This window comes from Astatotilapia calliptera, chromosome 11 (genome assembly GCF_964374335.1).
Source record: "Astatotilapia calliptera chromosome 11, fAstCal68.1, whole genome shotgun sequence".
In the NCBI taxonomy this organism is placed as follows: Eukaryota; Metazoa; Chordata; class Actinopteri; order Cichliformes; family Cichlidae; genus Astatotilapia; species Astatotilapia calliptera.
In genome coordinates, this window is record NC_137432.1 from 35058645 (window position 1) to 35075798 (window position 17154).

The following is a 17154-nucleotide window of genomic DNA, read 5'->3' on the forward strand; positions in this document are numbered from 1 at the left end:
TCTGACTTCTGAAATTCAAATGAAGACAGTGAATGTCACACCATAAAAATTCATCTTAATGTGGCATGGCTGATCAGCAGACAGTTGAATAAATAAAAGTTTGCCTGGTCTCCAAGTAACTAAAAAAGTGCAAAAAGTGTTAAATCATCCCCAAGTCTATTCCACTTGATGAAATTGGCTCTCATGTAGGTCAAACCAAAAAAAGAAAAACTAGAAATTCCCAGTTACAGAGAAGTTCCATTTGCTTTACCATCCTCGCCCATTAACAGCGCCTCAGATTAGAGCCCACATCAAAGCCTCCAGAAGTTCAAATAGCAGACACATTTCATCAGCTGTTGGAGGGAGACTGAGTGAATCAGGCCTTGAAGGTGGAGCCAGTACTGAAGGAGACCAGTATGAAGAAGAGAACTGCTTTAGCCTGAAAAAACATGACTTGACAACTGACCCATGTGAATCCAGACTTCAGCCTCATGAGTTTAACTGTGCTATTTTTGGTACCAGACACATTATCTTTGTAAAATAAAGGAAAAGAGATTGGATTTCCATGTGTGGCCCTCACTGTGAGGCACAGGGGACATTAAGACCACAGTCACGACTTAAATCCAGTTGAGTTAATTTGGGAATAGTTGAAAAGCAGCCAACAAGTTGTGCTCGGCTTATGAGGGAACTTCTACAAGAGTGTTAAGAATGCTGTATACAGAAAGAGTATGTAAAGCTGTTAACAAAGCAAGAGGTGGCAACTTTGAGGAATTTAAAATGCAAAACCTACTTTTGCTTTATTAACACTTACTTGAATCCACATGTTATTTAACAGTAATAATTTATTGTGACGTTTTACCATACAACAAAAGCGGAAAGCATAAGCACCCAGAACCTTCCGCAACAACTTAACGCTATTACAAAGAAAACATCTTTATGAGAATTTTTTTTTTTACATTAATAAATCACACGCACCACAGAACAGCTCTGTTTAAAAGATTTACTAATGAAAAGTTGAATATTAAAAACAATGGAGCAAGTCATGATTTGTGTAAATATTTTTCTGTGGAAGCAAACAAGTTTGAACATTGAGTCGTAAAGAATCATCCATAAAGGGAAAAGTACAGAAAAATAAACAAACACACATAAACCCATCCAGAACATTTAGAAACACAGTTTTAAATAGTGCAATATAAAGTAAAGTGAATCTAGCTGCTTGATCTCTACATCTACAGTGTATGAAGCAAAGTGTATGAAGCAAAAGAGTGGGTGACCATGAGCTCTCTCAATCACACCCAAAGGGATATAAAAGCTCACCAGAGGGATGTGGGTTTGGGTGATGTGACAATAATAAAGAAACATTAATCTACCCACTACCACTGATTTTGCTAAACTGCTTATGGTACTGTGCCTTTTCTTTTAAAACTGTATGTCTGGATGTATCACAGCATTGGAGGGAAAGCTGCAAATCAATCATGGCTTGAAGGTTTATAATACAGATTTTTTTTGTTTGAAAATTTGATGTTTTTTTTTTAACCAAAAACTAGACATTATTGTTTATAGTTGCTTTACTCATTTAGATTTCTTGATTGAAAATGCATTATTTTATTATGACGGAGGATTTTTATCTGGACCGGTCTGTTGGTTGCATCTTTGGGACAGGATGCAACTCTCAGGGACTGCTGAGTAGGTAGATAACAGCTTCAAGGACTTTAAGGTGCAACAGTCTTACTGGGTAAACTCCAGCAAACCTTTGTAATACAAGGGGTGGTCTCACTGCAAAAAAAATATTTACAATATAAATGTAGCCTGAGTTTTGCATCTTTTAGGCCTGGTTTAGACTTCTGCGGGGAATCTTTGTAGAGCCCACACATAACCTGCTTAAGTGGGTTAAACGTCATTGCCGGCATTTATGCCTTTGCTGGTGCATTATGTGTTAATTACTGTGTGGTCAAGTCCTGATGTTTCATATGTGGTGCCAGCTGATAGATATAAAATGTAATTTGGGGACTTTTTTCTCTTCTGGGTCGCTGCTATTTGTAGTGGTCAGTTTTTTTTCGCAGTCAGACATATTTGTCCTTCCCGTTTTTCACTTCTTTGTACTCATTCTCTCATGTCTATTCTGACAGTTTCAGCACTCCAGGAGTTTGCTGACATTTGTGAATCCTTACATTGATGCTATGATTATTATTCCTTATACTGAAGTGACCACTGTTATTCTTTCACTCGTAACTTTAAAAACTGCTGCGAAAAACTAGCACTCAAAATATACAGGAGGAATCGATGATGCTGAACAAGCCAATCACAGTAACTTCGGGTTGCATCCACCCAATGTGTAGTTACATTTCACTGGAGGTGCATGTCGGGTTAGGTTGCAGGGTTAGCAGGGGTTTATGGCTACATCACAGGTTAAGGTGTAGATTTCCCGCTGAAGCATAAATCAGATCTAAGTCTTAAAACCAGCAAGTCTGTTCCTGGAGTGCTGCTCACACTTCTCACTGCATCTCAATTCAATTCTTCCTCATTTCGGAAACAGCTCTTATTTTGCTTTTCCACCAGGCCAGCATAAAGGCCTTTGTTATTCATCAGCTCCTCGTGGTTGCCCTCTTCCTTCACCATCCCTCTATCGATGACAATTATGTGACTGGCCTTCTCAACAACACTCATCTTGTTGGATATCAACAGCACGGAGCAGTCTTTTGCTTGATCCGTCAACGCCTGGTGGACCTGTAGAGCACAATTATTATGGTTTTAAAGGAAAAACAGCTTTAAGAAATATGCAAAATCACTAAAGATGAAGAATTTCCTACTTGATATTCGTTCTCTGTGTCCAAATCACTTGTGGCATTGTCCAGAATCAGGACTTTAGGACGTCTGATTAAAGCTCGAGCAATAGCAATACGCTGCTTTTGGCCTCCAGACACCTGGCCACCCTTCTCCCCGGCATCTATGAAACAGAGGGATGTACCAACAAACTTTTGCTTAGGTAGGGCCTTAGAAAATATGAAATGTTGTGGTGCCGTTAAACGCTGAGATTCTGGGTCGAACCTGTGTCATATTTATTCGGCAGTTCCATGATGAATTTGTGGGCGCTGGCCAGATTTGCAGCCCTATGCATTTCCTCATCAGAGGCATGCTCGTAGCCATATTTGATGTTCTCTCGAACAGAGCGAGCAAACAGCACACATTCCTGGCTCACCACAGCAATCTGTGAGCAAACAGAACGAAGACAGGATATTAGTGACTGTGTAATATTCACAGCAGACTCTAAGCAGGGCCTTCAAAGAAATCAGCTGCAGATTAAAGCTAAGAAAAAGCACAAATAAGTATCCTTATAACAAGATAAGACAGATGACAAAGGAGTGAATTTAAACAGGAATTTGGAGGAAAAACGTTTAGTAATCTGTGAAAATGCTTCCCTGTCATCATTAGCTGAAGCTCAGGGGCTAATTTCATTCCATTTCCATTTTATACAGAATTCACAGGATTTATTTAGTATCTTTAACTTCAGTTTAGGAGTTAAATTTGTGGCATGAGGACTTGATAAACCCCTAGGTGCGAATAGCCACAGAGGTTGATGTTGATGATGTCTTTGTTCCCAGCTGAAGTTTACTGTTAGCTAAAACTAAACTAAAACTAGGTGTAGAAAATACTTAGCTGAAATTAAAAAAATAAATAAAATACACTTATATAAAAAGGAAAGAACTGAAATAATTTTAGACACTTGAAAAAAAAGGAAAATATACAGGAAATGTATTTTGTTTTAGCCTTTGGTCAAACTTGTCCTAACAGTGAGTCTGATGAGGGTTTGATGCATACAGTTACTGGGACGGTTGGTGTCCCTGTGACTGCGAGTCAGTTACTTTCATAATAACAAAAACCTAGCAATGAAACTGGTCAATTTTAATTGTAATTATATTTATATTAAAAATCCACTCTGGGAACTAAGGGCCAGATATACTAAACTGGGCAAAATAGCGTGTGAACGCAGTCCCCAAATAGTAAAACAGTATTCGTAGGAGTAGTTACTTTTTCTGAGCGATGTACAAAAGTTGCGTTGTTTTCTAAATTTGGATGCAGTCAGTTCATTTAAATATCAAGCACAAAAAAGATAACTTTACGTGCTTGATTAAAAAGATTTTCTCCCTATGTTTTGCTCCTTCAGTAGGGGACTCCCAGAAAGACATACAGAACAGGGTCAGTCACAAACTCAGTTCTTACCTCTTACTCGCAGTCGCTTTGTAAATACCAACAGCACTTTATTTTAAACCAATTGGCACAAAGTATTAGTAAATCTGGCTTTAAATGAGATTAAACTAAATTGAAAAAAATAACATGAAGAGAAATACTAGTTAGAAAATGCAAAACAATAATACCTCTGCATTTATTTCTTCTAAAAAAGATATAGTAAAATTTGATCCCAGTAAAAAACATAAAAAAAAAAATATACAGAAACATATGGCCCTGAAAACTATCCTCAGTGGGTCCCAACAGGCTAAAAGTGTTTACTGTTGTTTTTCCACTGTGATCAGGTCTTTTAAAGCTAAAATATGATGTTATTGACCTTTCATCTTTTTAAAGAAGAAATGTTTAGGCATTAAATCGATCTTCTGAAAATACTGCATGCAGAACTTGCATCACACTTAATAATTTTAGAGCAACAGCTTAACAGCTTATAATTTAGCTTTATAAGCAGTTTTTCCCCCAGTGGCCAAAAAAAGACCCCACTTAATGCAGCTTTAAAGGTGCATTCTGGAATTTTCTTGTAAACAAACCAAAGAAATGTTTGCGTTGAGTGTTTCCCATGGCACCGTTAAGCACAAAGATTATAAATAAAAACACAAATGGAATTAAATATCTGATATTCACAAACCTTGTCATGTAGGTACTGGTCTTTGTAGCTTTTCAGTGGTTTGCCATCCAGGAGAATCTCCCCTCCTATAGGCTGGTAAAACCTCTCCAGCAGCTTCACGCAGGTGGACTTCCCTGATCTATTAAGACCCACGAGGGCAGTGATTTGGCCTGGCTTTACCTCCAGAGATATATTCTGGTGAAAGAGGTATATTTTAAGGAATGCTTTAACTTGAAGTAAAACATGCACAGGACAAATTAGTACATACCTTAAGGACGAGATTTTCTTCATTTAATTTTCCATTATATGAAAATGTAACATTTTTGAATTGAATGTGTCCTTGAAGATTTTCAGGGGCCAAAGTACCATCTGGGGGTACTTGAGGTTTTCTATCCAAATATTCAAAGATCTTCTCAGAGGCTCCAATTGCTTTCTTCACTTGTGGGTAATATCGCATGACAGCCTGAAAGAGAAGTAGTCATGAATAAAAGGAAAAAGTGAGCATCCATTTATGCTTCTTCTTGGTCGATGGCTCACCTCAACAGCAGAGGCAAACTGCAGCTCATAAAGGACAAACGACACAAGATCTCCACTGCTGACGGCCCCCCTGGTCACAAGTGTGCCCCCGTAGTACAGAATGCATACCTTCAAAGCTAGGGTAGTCATCTGGAGAAACAAGAACAACAGCTTACAGAGTGATCAACTGTAAAATGAGTTACATTAAGTATTAATGAGTAATTGACCGTGATGCTGAAGTCTACATTTACAGTGTACCACCTTGGTGTACCCTCTTTTAGATTTATTGAAATTTGCTTTGTGTGATTTAAAGTTAGAGCCCTTTATGCACTTCACTTTGAAACAAGAGAATATAATAAGCACCAAAGATTGCAGCTGGACAAATGTTTGGTATCTGCTACACTCCTTAACTGCTTATTGTGTGATATAATGATGGGTTTGGCCTCTTAATAACAAGGCCTATATATATTCATAGGTGCGAGAAATGCACTGCTTAACATCCTCTGTCAACAAAGACACCACCAGAGGTCTGAACTTACAGCACAACAGCAGGAGCAGGAGTAGGCAGGTTAAAGGTCAGATCTGATTGCATTTATGTTTTCGCATGCACCGAAAAGCACAATAGATCCTCTTTGAAATTTATAATCAGATTTCACCTTGTGTATTTATCTCAGTTACAATTTCTAGCTATAAAAACAACAAATAAAAGGTGTTTAAATGTCTTGTTAGCTGCCTTTAGACACTCCCACTGCCACATATTCACACAAGTCAGGCTAAACAAAAACTGCAAATACTCTGTAGCATAGATCAGTGTTCAACTCACACTGTTAGCCCAGGTAGAAGCCGCATAGGCAGCTGCCTCCTTTTTATTAAGGGCGTAAGTGTCCTCCAGGCGCAGTCTGTACTTCTCTGTCTCACCGTCCTCATTGGCAAAACTCCTCACTGTCTTCATGTTTGAGAAGGTCTCTGTGGCCACCTGGTTAGCCTTTGCCAGTGACTCTTGAACTTGCACAGCAATAGTCTGAAATATAATGAAAAATTAAACTACACAGTTTGATTCAGTAAAACAAGACATATTTTATTGATTTGTCATTATTGTAACTGATCAGAGGAGATTTGATCAACAAGTAATAAAAGCTAAATTTATCACATCACCTGGTGGAAGCGTCCGGTGAGCTTGGGTATGACCCAGATGATGGGCAGCCCCATGCATGTGAGCAGCGTCATTTTCCATGACTGGCTCACCATGTAGAACAAGAGGAAGCCGAAACGAGCCGTGTACCACATCAGAAGACTCAGCTCCTCGCTCAGAGCTTCACTCACGCTGTTGGTATCAGTGGTAATCCGTGACACCAGTTCACCTAACAGTACAGCATGAGTCTTCTTAAAGGGATCGCATTTTAAGTGTATATATACTTCTTTTTTCTGGATTATTTGTAACAAGTTCACAAAACTTTTTAAGAGGAAACTGAGATTGGCTTTTAGGGTTTTAGTTATTAATTAATGAAACATTAATCTTGTATACAGTTTGTACATAATTTACCTGTTGAAGTGGCATCAAAGAAAGCGATCTCCTGTTTCAGCACGGCCTGGAAGACGACTCCCTGCACCGAGGTGTGTATGCGGCTCATGGTGATATTGTACGTGAGGTCACATATAAACTCGAGCACAGCACTGAGACATAAAGCAGAGGAAGAGTTACACTAAAAGTACATAAAATATTATTACAGCCATATCTTTAAGCTTTTGTTAAGCTTCTGTTGTACACATATCCTCAGAAGTGACTGAAACTACACTACATGGGTTGGAGCAGGAGCTCGGGTGTAAAAAGCATCCTAGGTTAACGCTGACCATCCTCACAACACTCTTTCAGTTCATTTCTGAGTATTAAAAAAAATCCCTGAAATTTTTAGCAAACAGATCACATGTTTTTTATTTATTCTAATTAAATTGTTCTGCGTTAGTAAACGGAGAGAACCTTTTAAAAACCAACTTTAATAACCAAAGAAGACAAAGGTTGTATTACCTGGCAATGGTCATTAGTGTCATGATTGTAATGGCCTCTGTGAAGGCGTCAGGTGCTTCTTCATTCATGATCCAGTCAGCCATGCGTCCAGTGTACTGAGGAATAGCCATCTCACCTGAAAGCAGGTGTTAACATTATCACCATACTGATCTTTGGCAAAGCCCAACTGCCAGGTTAACTTTTACATTCAGCAGCGTCAGTGGACTGTGATTACATTTCAATTACAATTACAATTGCCTACAATTACAGTTTCATGTTGCTGGCATTATTACAGATATGCAGCTAGTGCTGCAGAAAACAAGACCTTTTTTCCTATACTTAAATTAACAGCATGAGGACAATGACACGAACACAATGATAACTACAGGATATAATTTCAAAACACTGTAGTGGCAAGAAGGACATGCATGCTTTAATTTAAACGAAAAGAGGCGTATTACGCTTTAGGCTCCAGATTTGTATTCTTGGACTCCACACATGATTCAAAGTTCACAATAATCCTTATTTATCTTATACTGGGCCTTAATGCAACCCTCTAGGTAATTCACTGTCTGGAACGGGCACATTTATCACCCTTCTCCCTCTCTTTAAAAAACTATCTGAAACCGAGTCTGAAGCATGACATTCTGCATACAGGGTTTACTTTCACGTATGCTAACCTCATTATTTGCCACTCTGATGATGTTTAATATGAGAATACACAATTGTAATACTATAAATACGATGGAATGAAAGAAGCGCAACAGACCCCACTTCAAAGGTGTTATTTCACATACCATAAGACGAGAGAAAGACAAGTATCAGCACAGCAACAAAGCGCCAGAAAAAGGGCTGCATGTATCCCATCAGTCTCTTCAGAGAGGCCCCAGTCTCCTCTTTTGGCTTCTGAGATGGTGTCCTCTTAATAAAAGATGAAATGTACTGGCCCCAGGAGATCAAAAGAGATGACACATACCGACTCCAGTAGAGCCAGGCCACTAGTGTCACGATATAACCCTGTAACACCTGCAGGACAAAGGACAGGTTTAATATAACCATTACACGTGTGTTTAGTTAGCTTAGATGAAATAAATTGGTTTTGGTCTCAGATCTTGTTCCAGGCTGAGTATGTTTTATGCATTATTTTTATTTTCTGCTCAAAAAAAGTTCAATTACACTGGAAACTGTTCAATTATCTGAGAGATCTACTACTAGAAATCTAATAAACACATATAGAGAAAAAAATTATTCACTTTTTCATTATATTAATGTGTAAATGTGTGTTTTGTCTGCTGATCAGACTTAAGACATGAAAGCAACAATTTATGCATCCCATCCATGCTGGCAGCAATCACAAAGTTGTTAAGTGGTTTCTGTCATGAAACAAAAGAAGAAGAACTGAAGACCTCCAGGGTGGCAATAACAGTGGTAAAGGAGGTGGCCACAAATAGCAGTAACACAGTTTAAAAAGATTCCAAGTAAAAATAGCATAAAAAATGTAGATTATAGATACATTAACAAATACTTGTATTCATACTTCTTATTTCAGCTAAATGCTCCTGATATTTTCATTATCTAATATATTTGACTGTTCTTACTGATACTGCAGTTTTAACTGGCACTTTTACAACTTTCTGCTGCAGGAGAAGTTACTGATATAGAACAATAAACTTCAACTCTTATCATAAGATTTGTGTGATGCATTTTACACTTCAAAGTAGCTGGTAAGAATCCTGCAGTTCACAGATAGCTATTGCACGTAAAGAAAAGCACATTTCTTATTGAGATATGTCCCCTCAAAGTGCATTAGGTAATGAATTCATATTTTCCTTCTTGCTGCTCACCAAGGTTGCACATATTGTAGCATGGTAGGCAACAAAACACATACACTCACCCTCTCCCAAGAGTGCCACCCCCACAGTTCCTCCATGGTGGACTGCCCCAGCACCCAGAGAAGAGTAGCGTACACTGGGAAGTGGAAGCAAAGGACCCCTAAGCTCTGGATCCCCTCGAAGCTTTTAGTCCATGGTAGGCTTCCAGGGTAGGTGAAGGCCAGGAAGGCAAGGAGGGAGGCTCTGGTCAGGGCTCCTACCCATAGGGTGATGAATGGATGAGAGAGTAGGAGAGGCGAGAGTTGGGCCAGGCGGATGGTGTGCACCACACACACATCCAGGCACACGCAAAGCACTGGGAAAAAGTAGCTCATCTTCTGCATTACGCACACACTCTGCAAAAACAAATGACAGAGACAGCTGAGTATTAATATCAGCAAAATATGCAAACATGCAAAAACATAAAATAAGAATGATCTATGTGTCACCAGTGGGCAAACTTTTTTTAAAGCAACTTTTTCAGCTTATACTCATATATTAACGCTATAACGCACCATGCACTAGTCTTTGTACACTAGAGTATTTCCTTTTCCCCCTGGAAGAGTGACATTACGTCTATAAGTGTTGGGTGGATGGGACTGACGGATCAAACATGATCAAACATCAAACACCAGGCCTACATTTTGAATGCCCTTTAAGGACAATGGTCCCTATTTACTTTCACTTTGCTGCCGATTGCATTTACTTTCATTTTCTGCTGCCCTGATGATTTCTTTGAAATTGCTCCGTGAATAAACCAAACATCACACACAAACACAAACAATTATGGCAAATGTTGACACCTACTATCATAAACAGCATTGATAGCGTATACTACATGAGTTTACAGGGGATAGCAACTGTTATAATTACCCTTAAATCCAACCTACTTACTCGGTTTCCTTGACACGACCTATTTGCTTCGACGAACGTCCCAAACCTTTGAAAAACTCGAATATAACCTCAGACCAAGTAAATAACGTTAATTTAATATCTACAAACCGGCAGCCTGTTCAGTCACGAACCGACAACCACTGACTGGCAAAACTGAAACCGAAACTAACTATTTATAGAGCTTTTGGAATGGAAAGTCCCACATACGTCCTCCTACCGAAGACCAACGACAAACAAAACTTACCTTTATTTAAACCGTGACGTTTTTATTTCAACATTACTACTCAGAAAACTTGTTTTTGAAGAATAACTTCAGTGTGTGGAGTGCCTGCTGCCACCAACACTGCAAAGTTGATAGGATGTGCCTGATATGAAAATCAGTCCAACAGCGACCCCATGTGGCGAGGAGGTACAATTGCATGAGCTTTTTACTCGTTTTAAATGAACAACAGCTAGAATCACAGTAATTACATAAATCGCTTGGATATATATCTTTATACTTTCATATATTTCTTCATTCATTCATTCATTCATGCATTCCCAGAAGCAATAGTAGACTAAATAGCTATGTATATTGTTTTGTGATGTAGTTTTGATATATATTGTTTAATTATCTTTACTGGTTTACATTGAGTGTAAACCCATCCAATAATAGCCACATGAACCTCCTCTGAGGTATTCCTCTTTTCATCCTGCCTTGCGGCTGCTTATTTGTTGCCTGATTTGCCTGCCTGACGGTCACATGTTGTCTCTTGCCTGATCTTGGACACTGAAACCCCCAACAGAAACTTTGAACTCCCTGACAGTTTCCTTCCTTTCCCTTCTTTCCGGTTTGATGGCTGGAAAAAGCAACGCTAAAAGTGTTCCTACTATTTTAGGAACCCTCTTTGTAAACCCCTGTAAACCACAAAGCATGTGTTTGCTTTGCTGTTTATTTTGAAAAAAATAAAAAGCAATAAAATACATCTTTGGTCAATTTCTTACACTTCAGCACTTAAAAAACGACAGATTTATAGTCCTTTATTGCATTAAAAAACTTTTAGTTTAAAAGTTTTAAGTTTAAAATGTAGAATTCTAAACTAATTCAAACTGGATTCAGCCAATACAATATCCCTTTTTGTGTTTTCACTGTATTCTAGTTTCTATGTCGGGAAATATTTTCGAAATTTCTACTGCAGCAGCACTTTTGGGATAATGATTTCTTTAAAATGTATGCAGCATGTTTATACTGCAGTTCACTGAGGTTAACTTTGGAGAAAATGAAGCGTTTTTAGTACCTAGTAATCATAACTGTTAATTAAATCCACAGTAATCTGTTCAAAAGTAGAATGCTTTACTAAATGAAAAAAATCAAGGAAAGTCCATCCATTCACTTTCTTCTGCTTATCCAGTTTAGGGTTGTGAACATGTAAAGTCCCTGCAGGAAAGCTCCAGCCTTGTGATGGATTTGAACAAAGGGTTTTCTTGCTGTGAGGCAATGGTGCAAACCACAGTTGGTAAATAAAATAGGCTACTATGGTAAATATTGAACTGAGAGCAGCCACTGAATAATTCTAATTTGAACCCTTATGTTGACCCATTAGACCTATTATTATGGAGAATTATGCTCTTACACTGTCTTTTTTTCAGTATATAAAAGCATATTTACATGTTGTTAGACATGGCACATTGTTGTCATTGTTCTTCTAGTGCAAACTAAAGCAATTAATCTCTTTGTAACCGCAGAATTGAATGATATAAATAATCCTTGCATAGATGGCCTGCATCAGAATACTGTCAGAAGACTTTATGGGATTTGCAACAATAATATTCATTTTTGTTTCCCTTTGGCTGAAATTAAGGCGTAACTTTACACATATGTGATTCATACATTTGTGAAACTGAGCTCCCATCTCTGTTATAAACTGTCACACCAAAGTCACTTGTATATGTACCCTGGAAAGCCTGGATGCGCATGCTCAGACATGGCAGCTGCCTGTGAGAAGCCCCTCAGAGCATACAGTTATGAACATTTAGCCAAATAAAAGTCGAGTTAACTGATTTGACTGCTGCGGAGTTTCGCTGCCAGAGCCGCGATGGAGTAAACAGTTGGCAGCGGGGACATTTGTGAGCTGGTCTGGATGGAAGCGACGGGTTTACGAGACGTTTTCAAATGTATAACGCTGTGTAAGCAAACACGAACGCCAGAAATGTGTCGTTTTAAAGGTTTCAGCCTGCATGAAGGGTGAGAGCTTAGCCAGATATACCGCGTTAGGAGCAGCTTCTCGATCTGCAGTTTTTCCGTGACTCTCAGGCCCAGCAACGCCTACTTCTACGTAAGCTAAAACATCTGGATTTGGCCACATGGGTTTGTTGTGCACAGTAAACAGCTGCGCTGACGGGGTTTCAGGCTGATTTTAGTGATGACCTAAGAGGGGAAAGAAAGATGGCTGGAGAAAATGCGATTTTAAAATCAATCGTAAAATACAATAATAATTCTTTTCTTTTTCATGTTTTAGCTATTGCAGCAATGGAGGATATTGGTCTTCTTCCCAAACCCACCCCCGAAACCCCAGTCCACAGACCCACAGTCCCTGAGACTTTTGGGCACCATCACATCCCACCAGGTGGGTATATGAGCTCATGCAATGTTTAATGAAATGTGAAAAATATCAGGTATTCACCTGTCCTAACAAGCAGAGGCAGACTTAAACAATTCACAAATTGTAACATAATCCCAGGCCACTCTGGTCACTTCAAATAAGAAGTATAGGTTTAGTAGTATATTTTTGTTTAGCAAGGATGTTACATTTCAAATGTGAGTGCTGGGAAGTGAAAAGGGTTTGTATGCCAAGTATGCCAAAGCCATACAAAGAGAAGAATTATCTTTAGTACACAGTTTGTGTTACCAACATGATATCAATATTTCATATTCAAATATTCCTGTGGGGCACGAGTGACTATTTACCAGTCACAGAACACACAAATATACAAGGTAAGGCACAAAAAAAAACGTGTTTGCATGTTTTACACTTTTAAATGATTATTTTTATTCATTTAAGGGTCAATGTCAGTGTCTATTTGATTACAGTTGATTAGTAGCTTCTGAGTATCTGGGGTTTCACTTCTTTGTTTCTCATTTTTGTTAATATTCTTTTTTTAGGGTTATTTCTGTATAGTCTTGTGTTTTTAACCTTTATTGATTCATCCCTCCAGCTACCTGTTCCTTGTCTTTGTAGCCCTTGTATTTACTGTGTAGATGTATAGATGTCCTATTTTCTGTAACTTGTCTTGTGGATTCTGGACTGTTTATCACCTGGGAAATCAACATTAAAGCTCATTTTGAGTTCAATTCCTGCCTCCTGAGTTTGAGCCTATAAATGACTCAATAATCCACAGAGCCATTGATACAAGCAAACAGAACAAAACAAAGCTTCATACAAACAGACATATTTACTGAACATGAATGTGGGCTACAACAATGTAAAACAGGCTGTTGATGTGTGCACAATTACATGTGGAGACTAGGGGGAGAGTTACTGCTGACAGAATTCTGGACAGTCAACTCATTGCTGCTTGTTACAATGTATGCTTCTCTACATAGACCACCTGCATGTCGGTGATGCAAGCAGGAAATCTGACATGGACAAAGATGGAGTGGGTAAAAAACGGTCCCACTCAATGACAATATCTGAGCAGCAGATGATCTCCCAATTTCCTGTACATCACCAAGCACCTGTGGGTGCTGACACTAGTAAGTACAGATAAGAGTTAATGTACATCCACCTTTACTTGGATGTATAAGTGTGCATGCAAGTATTATAAAAAGTTAATTTTGTGAACATTCAATTGATATATGTATATATTTTTTTTAATTTTCAGTAACACCGGTGGATTATTTATTATAATAATATTTTTATAATTATTCTTGTTATTATTATTATTATCCATTTATCCATTATTATTTAATATATATACTTTTACGTATATAGTTAAATTAATTTGGGTCAACAGAAAAGTCAGCTGCTTCAGCGCCACCGGGCCTAGACATCCCCGAAATCCATGTATCACTCGTAGTTCCAGAACCTTACAAAAAGTCAGATCTTATTGGTTTAACATATTTGGTTCATTTTGACCGTTGCTCATAGAACTTGTCACTGTGAATCCTCAAAGTGAATGATAGTTTTTCCGTAATGTAGATTTCGTTGACTATATTGATGCAGTCCTCCTGTGACGGTGGTTCAACCTTTAACCATTTCCTTGTAATGGCTTTTTTGCTAGCAATCAATAGAATTGCCAACAGTCTCATATCAGACTTCTTCCAGTTTTGCGTGTTTACAGCTCCCAAATATATACACTGAAATGAACAGGGGATTTTAGATCCATAAACAAAATTTATATGATTACACATACAGGACCAAAATTACATTACATCCCCAGAAGATATGATAATGTTTAGCTCCAGAGGTCCCACAAAGCCTCCAACATAAGTCGCGACCTCCTCGGTGCCTTTTTTGAATTGGTGTAATAAAATATCTCACTAAGTGTCTCCATCCAAACTCTCGCCATGTATTGGAGACTTTTATGGTCCACTGCAGTTGACACATTTTTACCCAATTTTCACTAGGGATGAGTACATTGCCCTCCATCTCCCTCTCTTAATGTATTCAGAATTGGTCTCTTTGCCATGAACATTCAACTGAAATGCTTGAGTGCTATCAGAATAATAATAAGACCAATAAACATCCCCAATATTTCTGAGAAAAGATTTTGAGGGTTTAAACTTGAATGATTGTTTCATTGTTTCATTGTTTCTGAAAAATCCCAAACCTCCAGTGCTAGCAATGAAAAATAACAACAAAAATGTTTTTCTGTTTTTTGATCTGTTTGTACAGCACATCTTAATACAGTTGCCCAAAATGGAAACACCAATTTGGATAAAGCAGGCGCTGTCAGAAAAATAACCAAAGCCAAAGTTGCAGATCCATTAAAGTGGAAGCAAAACAGGCAGAAACAGCTGAGGATGGAGGGAAAATCATATGTAAGCAAACGCAAGAAAGATGGTGAGATTGTAACCAAACACCCAAGAGCCATAGGACCAAGATGCACCTCGGATGCATGCAAAAAAGCGACAAATCGGCTATGTAGTGAAATTACTGAAGAAACAAGGAAGAAGGTGTTCAATGAATTTTGGCAGCACATGAACTGGGCTCAGAGAAAGCTCTATGTAGCAGGACAAGTCGATCGTGACTCTGTGGAAAGATCTCGGGCTGCGGAGTTGCCTTCAAGGAGATCGGTATCACTTCGTTATCATTTGATGGTGGATGGCAAACGGACACAAGTATGTAAGAACATGTTCCTGTCCACGCTTGGGATTGGAGAATGGTCTGTGCTCAACTGGGCAACAGAAAAGACTGAATCAAACAAGAGCAAGTCAGAAAAAAAGCCAGTTGTGACTGCCCCTCCTGTAGACAGCAACACTGCAGTAGTTACTCAAGGTGAGTGTTTTTTTCTTTGACTGTTTATCAGTTACTTTATAAACTCGTTGACCTGATTTACACAAGTTTTGGCAGAAGCAATGAGGTATATCTCAATAATGATACGTGCATGTTAATAAGGTTCCCATGTTTTTACAGAACACATGAATGCAACTGACAAAGACAAAAACAGGCTACCAGAAAAAGAGGGGGCAATCCGAAAGAAATCCAGAGTTGCAAAACCACTAACATGGAAACAAAATCGTCAGAAGCAACTCAGGATGGAGGGAAAACCGTACACCAGCAAGAGAAAGAAAGATGGCGCCGCTATTACTAAAGCTCAAAGGTCAATGGGGCCAAGATGCACATCCGGTGCCTGCAAAAGGGCATCGAACCGCTTTTGTGCTGACTTTAGTGACGAAACGCGGAGTGGGCTGTTCACTGCTTTCTGGCAGTGTATGAACTGGACTCAGAGGAAGGTCTATGTGGCTGGGCTTGTGGACTGTGATCCGGTGGAAAGAACCCGTGCACCGTGGACTCAGTCTAGAAGATCAGTCTCAATGAGATATCATTTGATAGCAGATGGCGATAAAAAACAAGTTTGCAAAAAAATGTTCCTCTCCACTTTGGGGATTGGAGAGTGGTCAGTGCTTAACTGGGCCCAGAATGCCTCCCAGCTAGACGATTCGGAGGAGAACAGTAAGAAGCGAATGCAGAGGAAATCCCGTAAAGCTTCTGAGCATATAGTCCTGAAGGAGTTTCTAGAGAGTTTACCAAAAGTGTCACCTTCCTGTGGTGGAACGTCCACCTCTAAGCTCTGTCTGGAGCCAGTCTTCTCAAACATGTCCGAGGTCTACAGGTACTACTACAGCCACTGCGTGGATCAGAAGACAGCGCCGCTTTCACGCCAGGTTTTCTGTGCTGTGTTTAAAAAAATGAATTTAAGATTGTGTGACTCCAAAAAGGACCAGTGTTGTTCTTTTGGTGGAACTGGAAACTTGTTTAATGAGCTTTGGGAGGAATACTGCTTGGAAAGAGGAGCTCCAGGGCAACAACCTGAGAGAGTCGGTGACCCGTAGACCAATGTTGGTGTTTGTTGCCAAGTTAATACCAACTTTGTATTATACACCGTTTGTTTGAGACTTGATGGTGGATCCTTCTTTTATATTTGCACTTCTTGAAGCAGTGTAGTTGTCTCGATGTAGCTGAAACAATTTAAGCACTACGTTCATTTTGAGGCCTCCGAGTGGTTCGTGTTATTTGGAGCATCATTTTGTTAGAGCACAACAAAACTGCTATTTTATCGTTTCGATATGTATGATGTAAAAGGTCAAAGTCAACTCAAGTGTCAAAGTTGATATTTTCCCTTGTGAATTAAATATTAACAGCTACCAGAAGTATTTCCAGAATTCTTTCAAAGGCAGAGCAGTCACAGTCAAGCTGTTAGGACTCCCCAGATGTGTGTATGTGTGAAATCATCAAATCCAAACCAATCTGTCTCGTCACGCCCTGCTGCTTTTTACACAATATGAAGTAACGGCTCTCCCAGCAGCTCCCTGATTCACAGTAAGAATTACAAAC

The 17154-nt window shown here is 39.0% G+C and overlaps 2 protein-coding genes across 4 annotated transcripts; one reads left to right on the top strand and one right to left on the bottom strand.

Annotated features, from left to right (window-relative positions):
• Positions 1-965: 965 nt before the first annotated feature.
• Positions 966-10483, bottom strand: tap1 (transporter 1, ATP-binding cassette, sub-family B (MDR/TAP)). 2 transcript variants are annotated; one of them, XM_026185549.2, is made up of 13 exons: positions 10362-10483; positions 9247-9579; positions 8150-8378; positions 7374-7488; positions 6891-7021; positions 6503-6708; positions 6171-6368; positions 5369-5497; positions 5100-5294; positions 4853-5026; positions 3028-3187; positions 2790-2926; positions 966-2706 (listed from the first exon to the last, which is right to left on the bottom strand). In XM_026185549.2, exons 2-13 carry the CDS (start codon positions 9565-9567, stop codon positions 2485-2487), a joined length of 2217 nt encoding a protein of 738 aa, XP_026041334.1. In that variant the 5' UTR covers positions 9568-9579; positions 10362-10483; the 3' UTR covers positions 966-2484. The 2 variants fall into 2 exon arrangements, with proteins under 2 accessions (XP_026041334.1, XP_026041333.1); XM_026185548.2 differs by lacking the exon at positions 10362-10483 and adding an exon at positions 10118-10276.
• Positions 10484-12098: 1615 nt separating this feature from the next.
• Positions 12099-16964, top strand: LOC113032408 (uncharacterized). 2 transcript variants are annotated; one of them, XM_026185321.2, is made up of 5 exons: positions 12099-12283; positions 12616-12723; positions 13701-13850; positions 14992-15594; positions 15733-16964. In XM_026185321.2, the coding sequence occupies exons 1-5, from the start codon at positions 12238-12240 to the stop codon at positions 16650-16652; spliced, it is 1827 nt and encodes a 608-aa protein (XP_026041106.1). In that variant the 5' UTR covers positions 12099-12237; the 3' UTR covers positions 16653-16964. The 2 variants fall into 2 exon arrangements, with proteins under 2 accessions (XP_026041106.1, XP_026041107.1); XM_026185322.2 differs by lacking the exon at positions 12099-12283 and adding an exon at positions 12295-12432.
• The last annotated feature ends 190 nt before the right edge of the window (positions 16965-17154 follow it).

What these genes read in the sequence shown, in the direction of transcription:
- tap1 (XM_026185549.2), bottom strand. Translation starts at nt 9,567, where the DNA reads ATGCAGAAGATGAGCTACTTTTTCCCAGTGCTTTGCGTGTGCCTGGAT. An exon ending in TCACCGGACGCTTCCACCAG is followed by an intron (nt 6,369 to 6,502) that starts GTGATGTGATAA and finishes ATTATATTTCAG; the next exon opens with ACTATTGCTGTGCAAGTTCA. An exon ending in GCCGAATAAATATGACACAG is followed by an intron (nt 2,927 to 3,027) that starts GTTCGACCCAGA and finishes TCTGTTTCATAG; the next exon opens with ATGCCGGGGAGAAGGGTGGC.
- LOC113032408 (XM_026185321.2), top strand. Translation starts at nt 12,238, where the DNA reads ATGGAAGCGACGGGTTTACGAGACGTTTTCAAATGTATAACGCTGT. An exon ending in TTTCAAATGTATAACGCTGT is followed by an intron (nt 12,284 to 12,615) that starts GTAAGCAAACAC and finishes TTCATGTTTTAG; the next exon opens with CTATTGCAGCAATGGAGGAT. An exon ending in ACCTGTGGGTGCTGACACTA is followed by an intron (nt 13,851 to 14,991) that starts GTAAGTACAGAT and finishes CTGTTTGTACAG; the next exon opens with CACATCTTAATACAGTTGCC.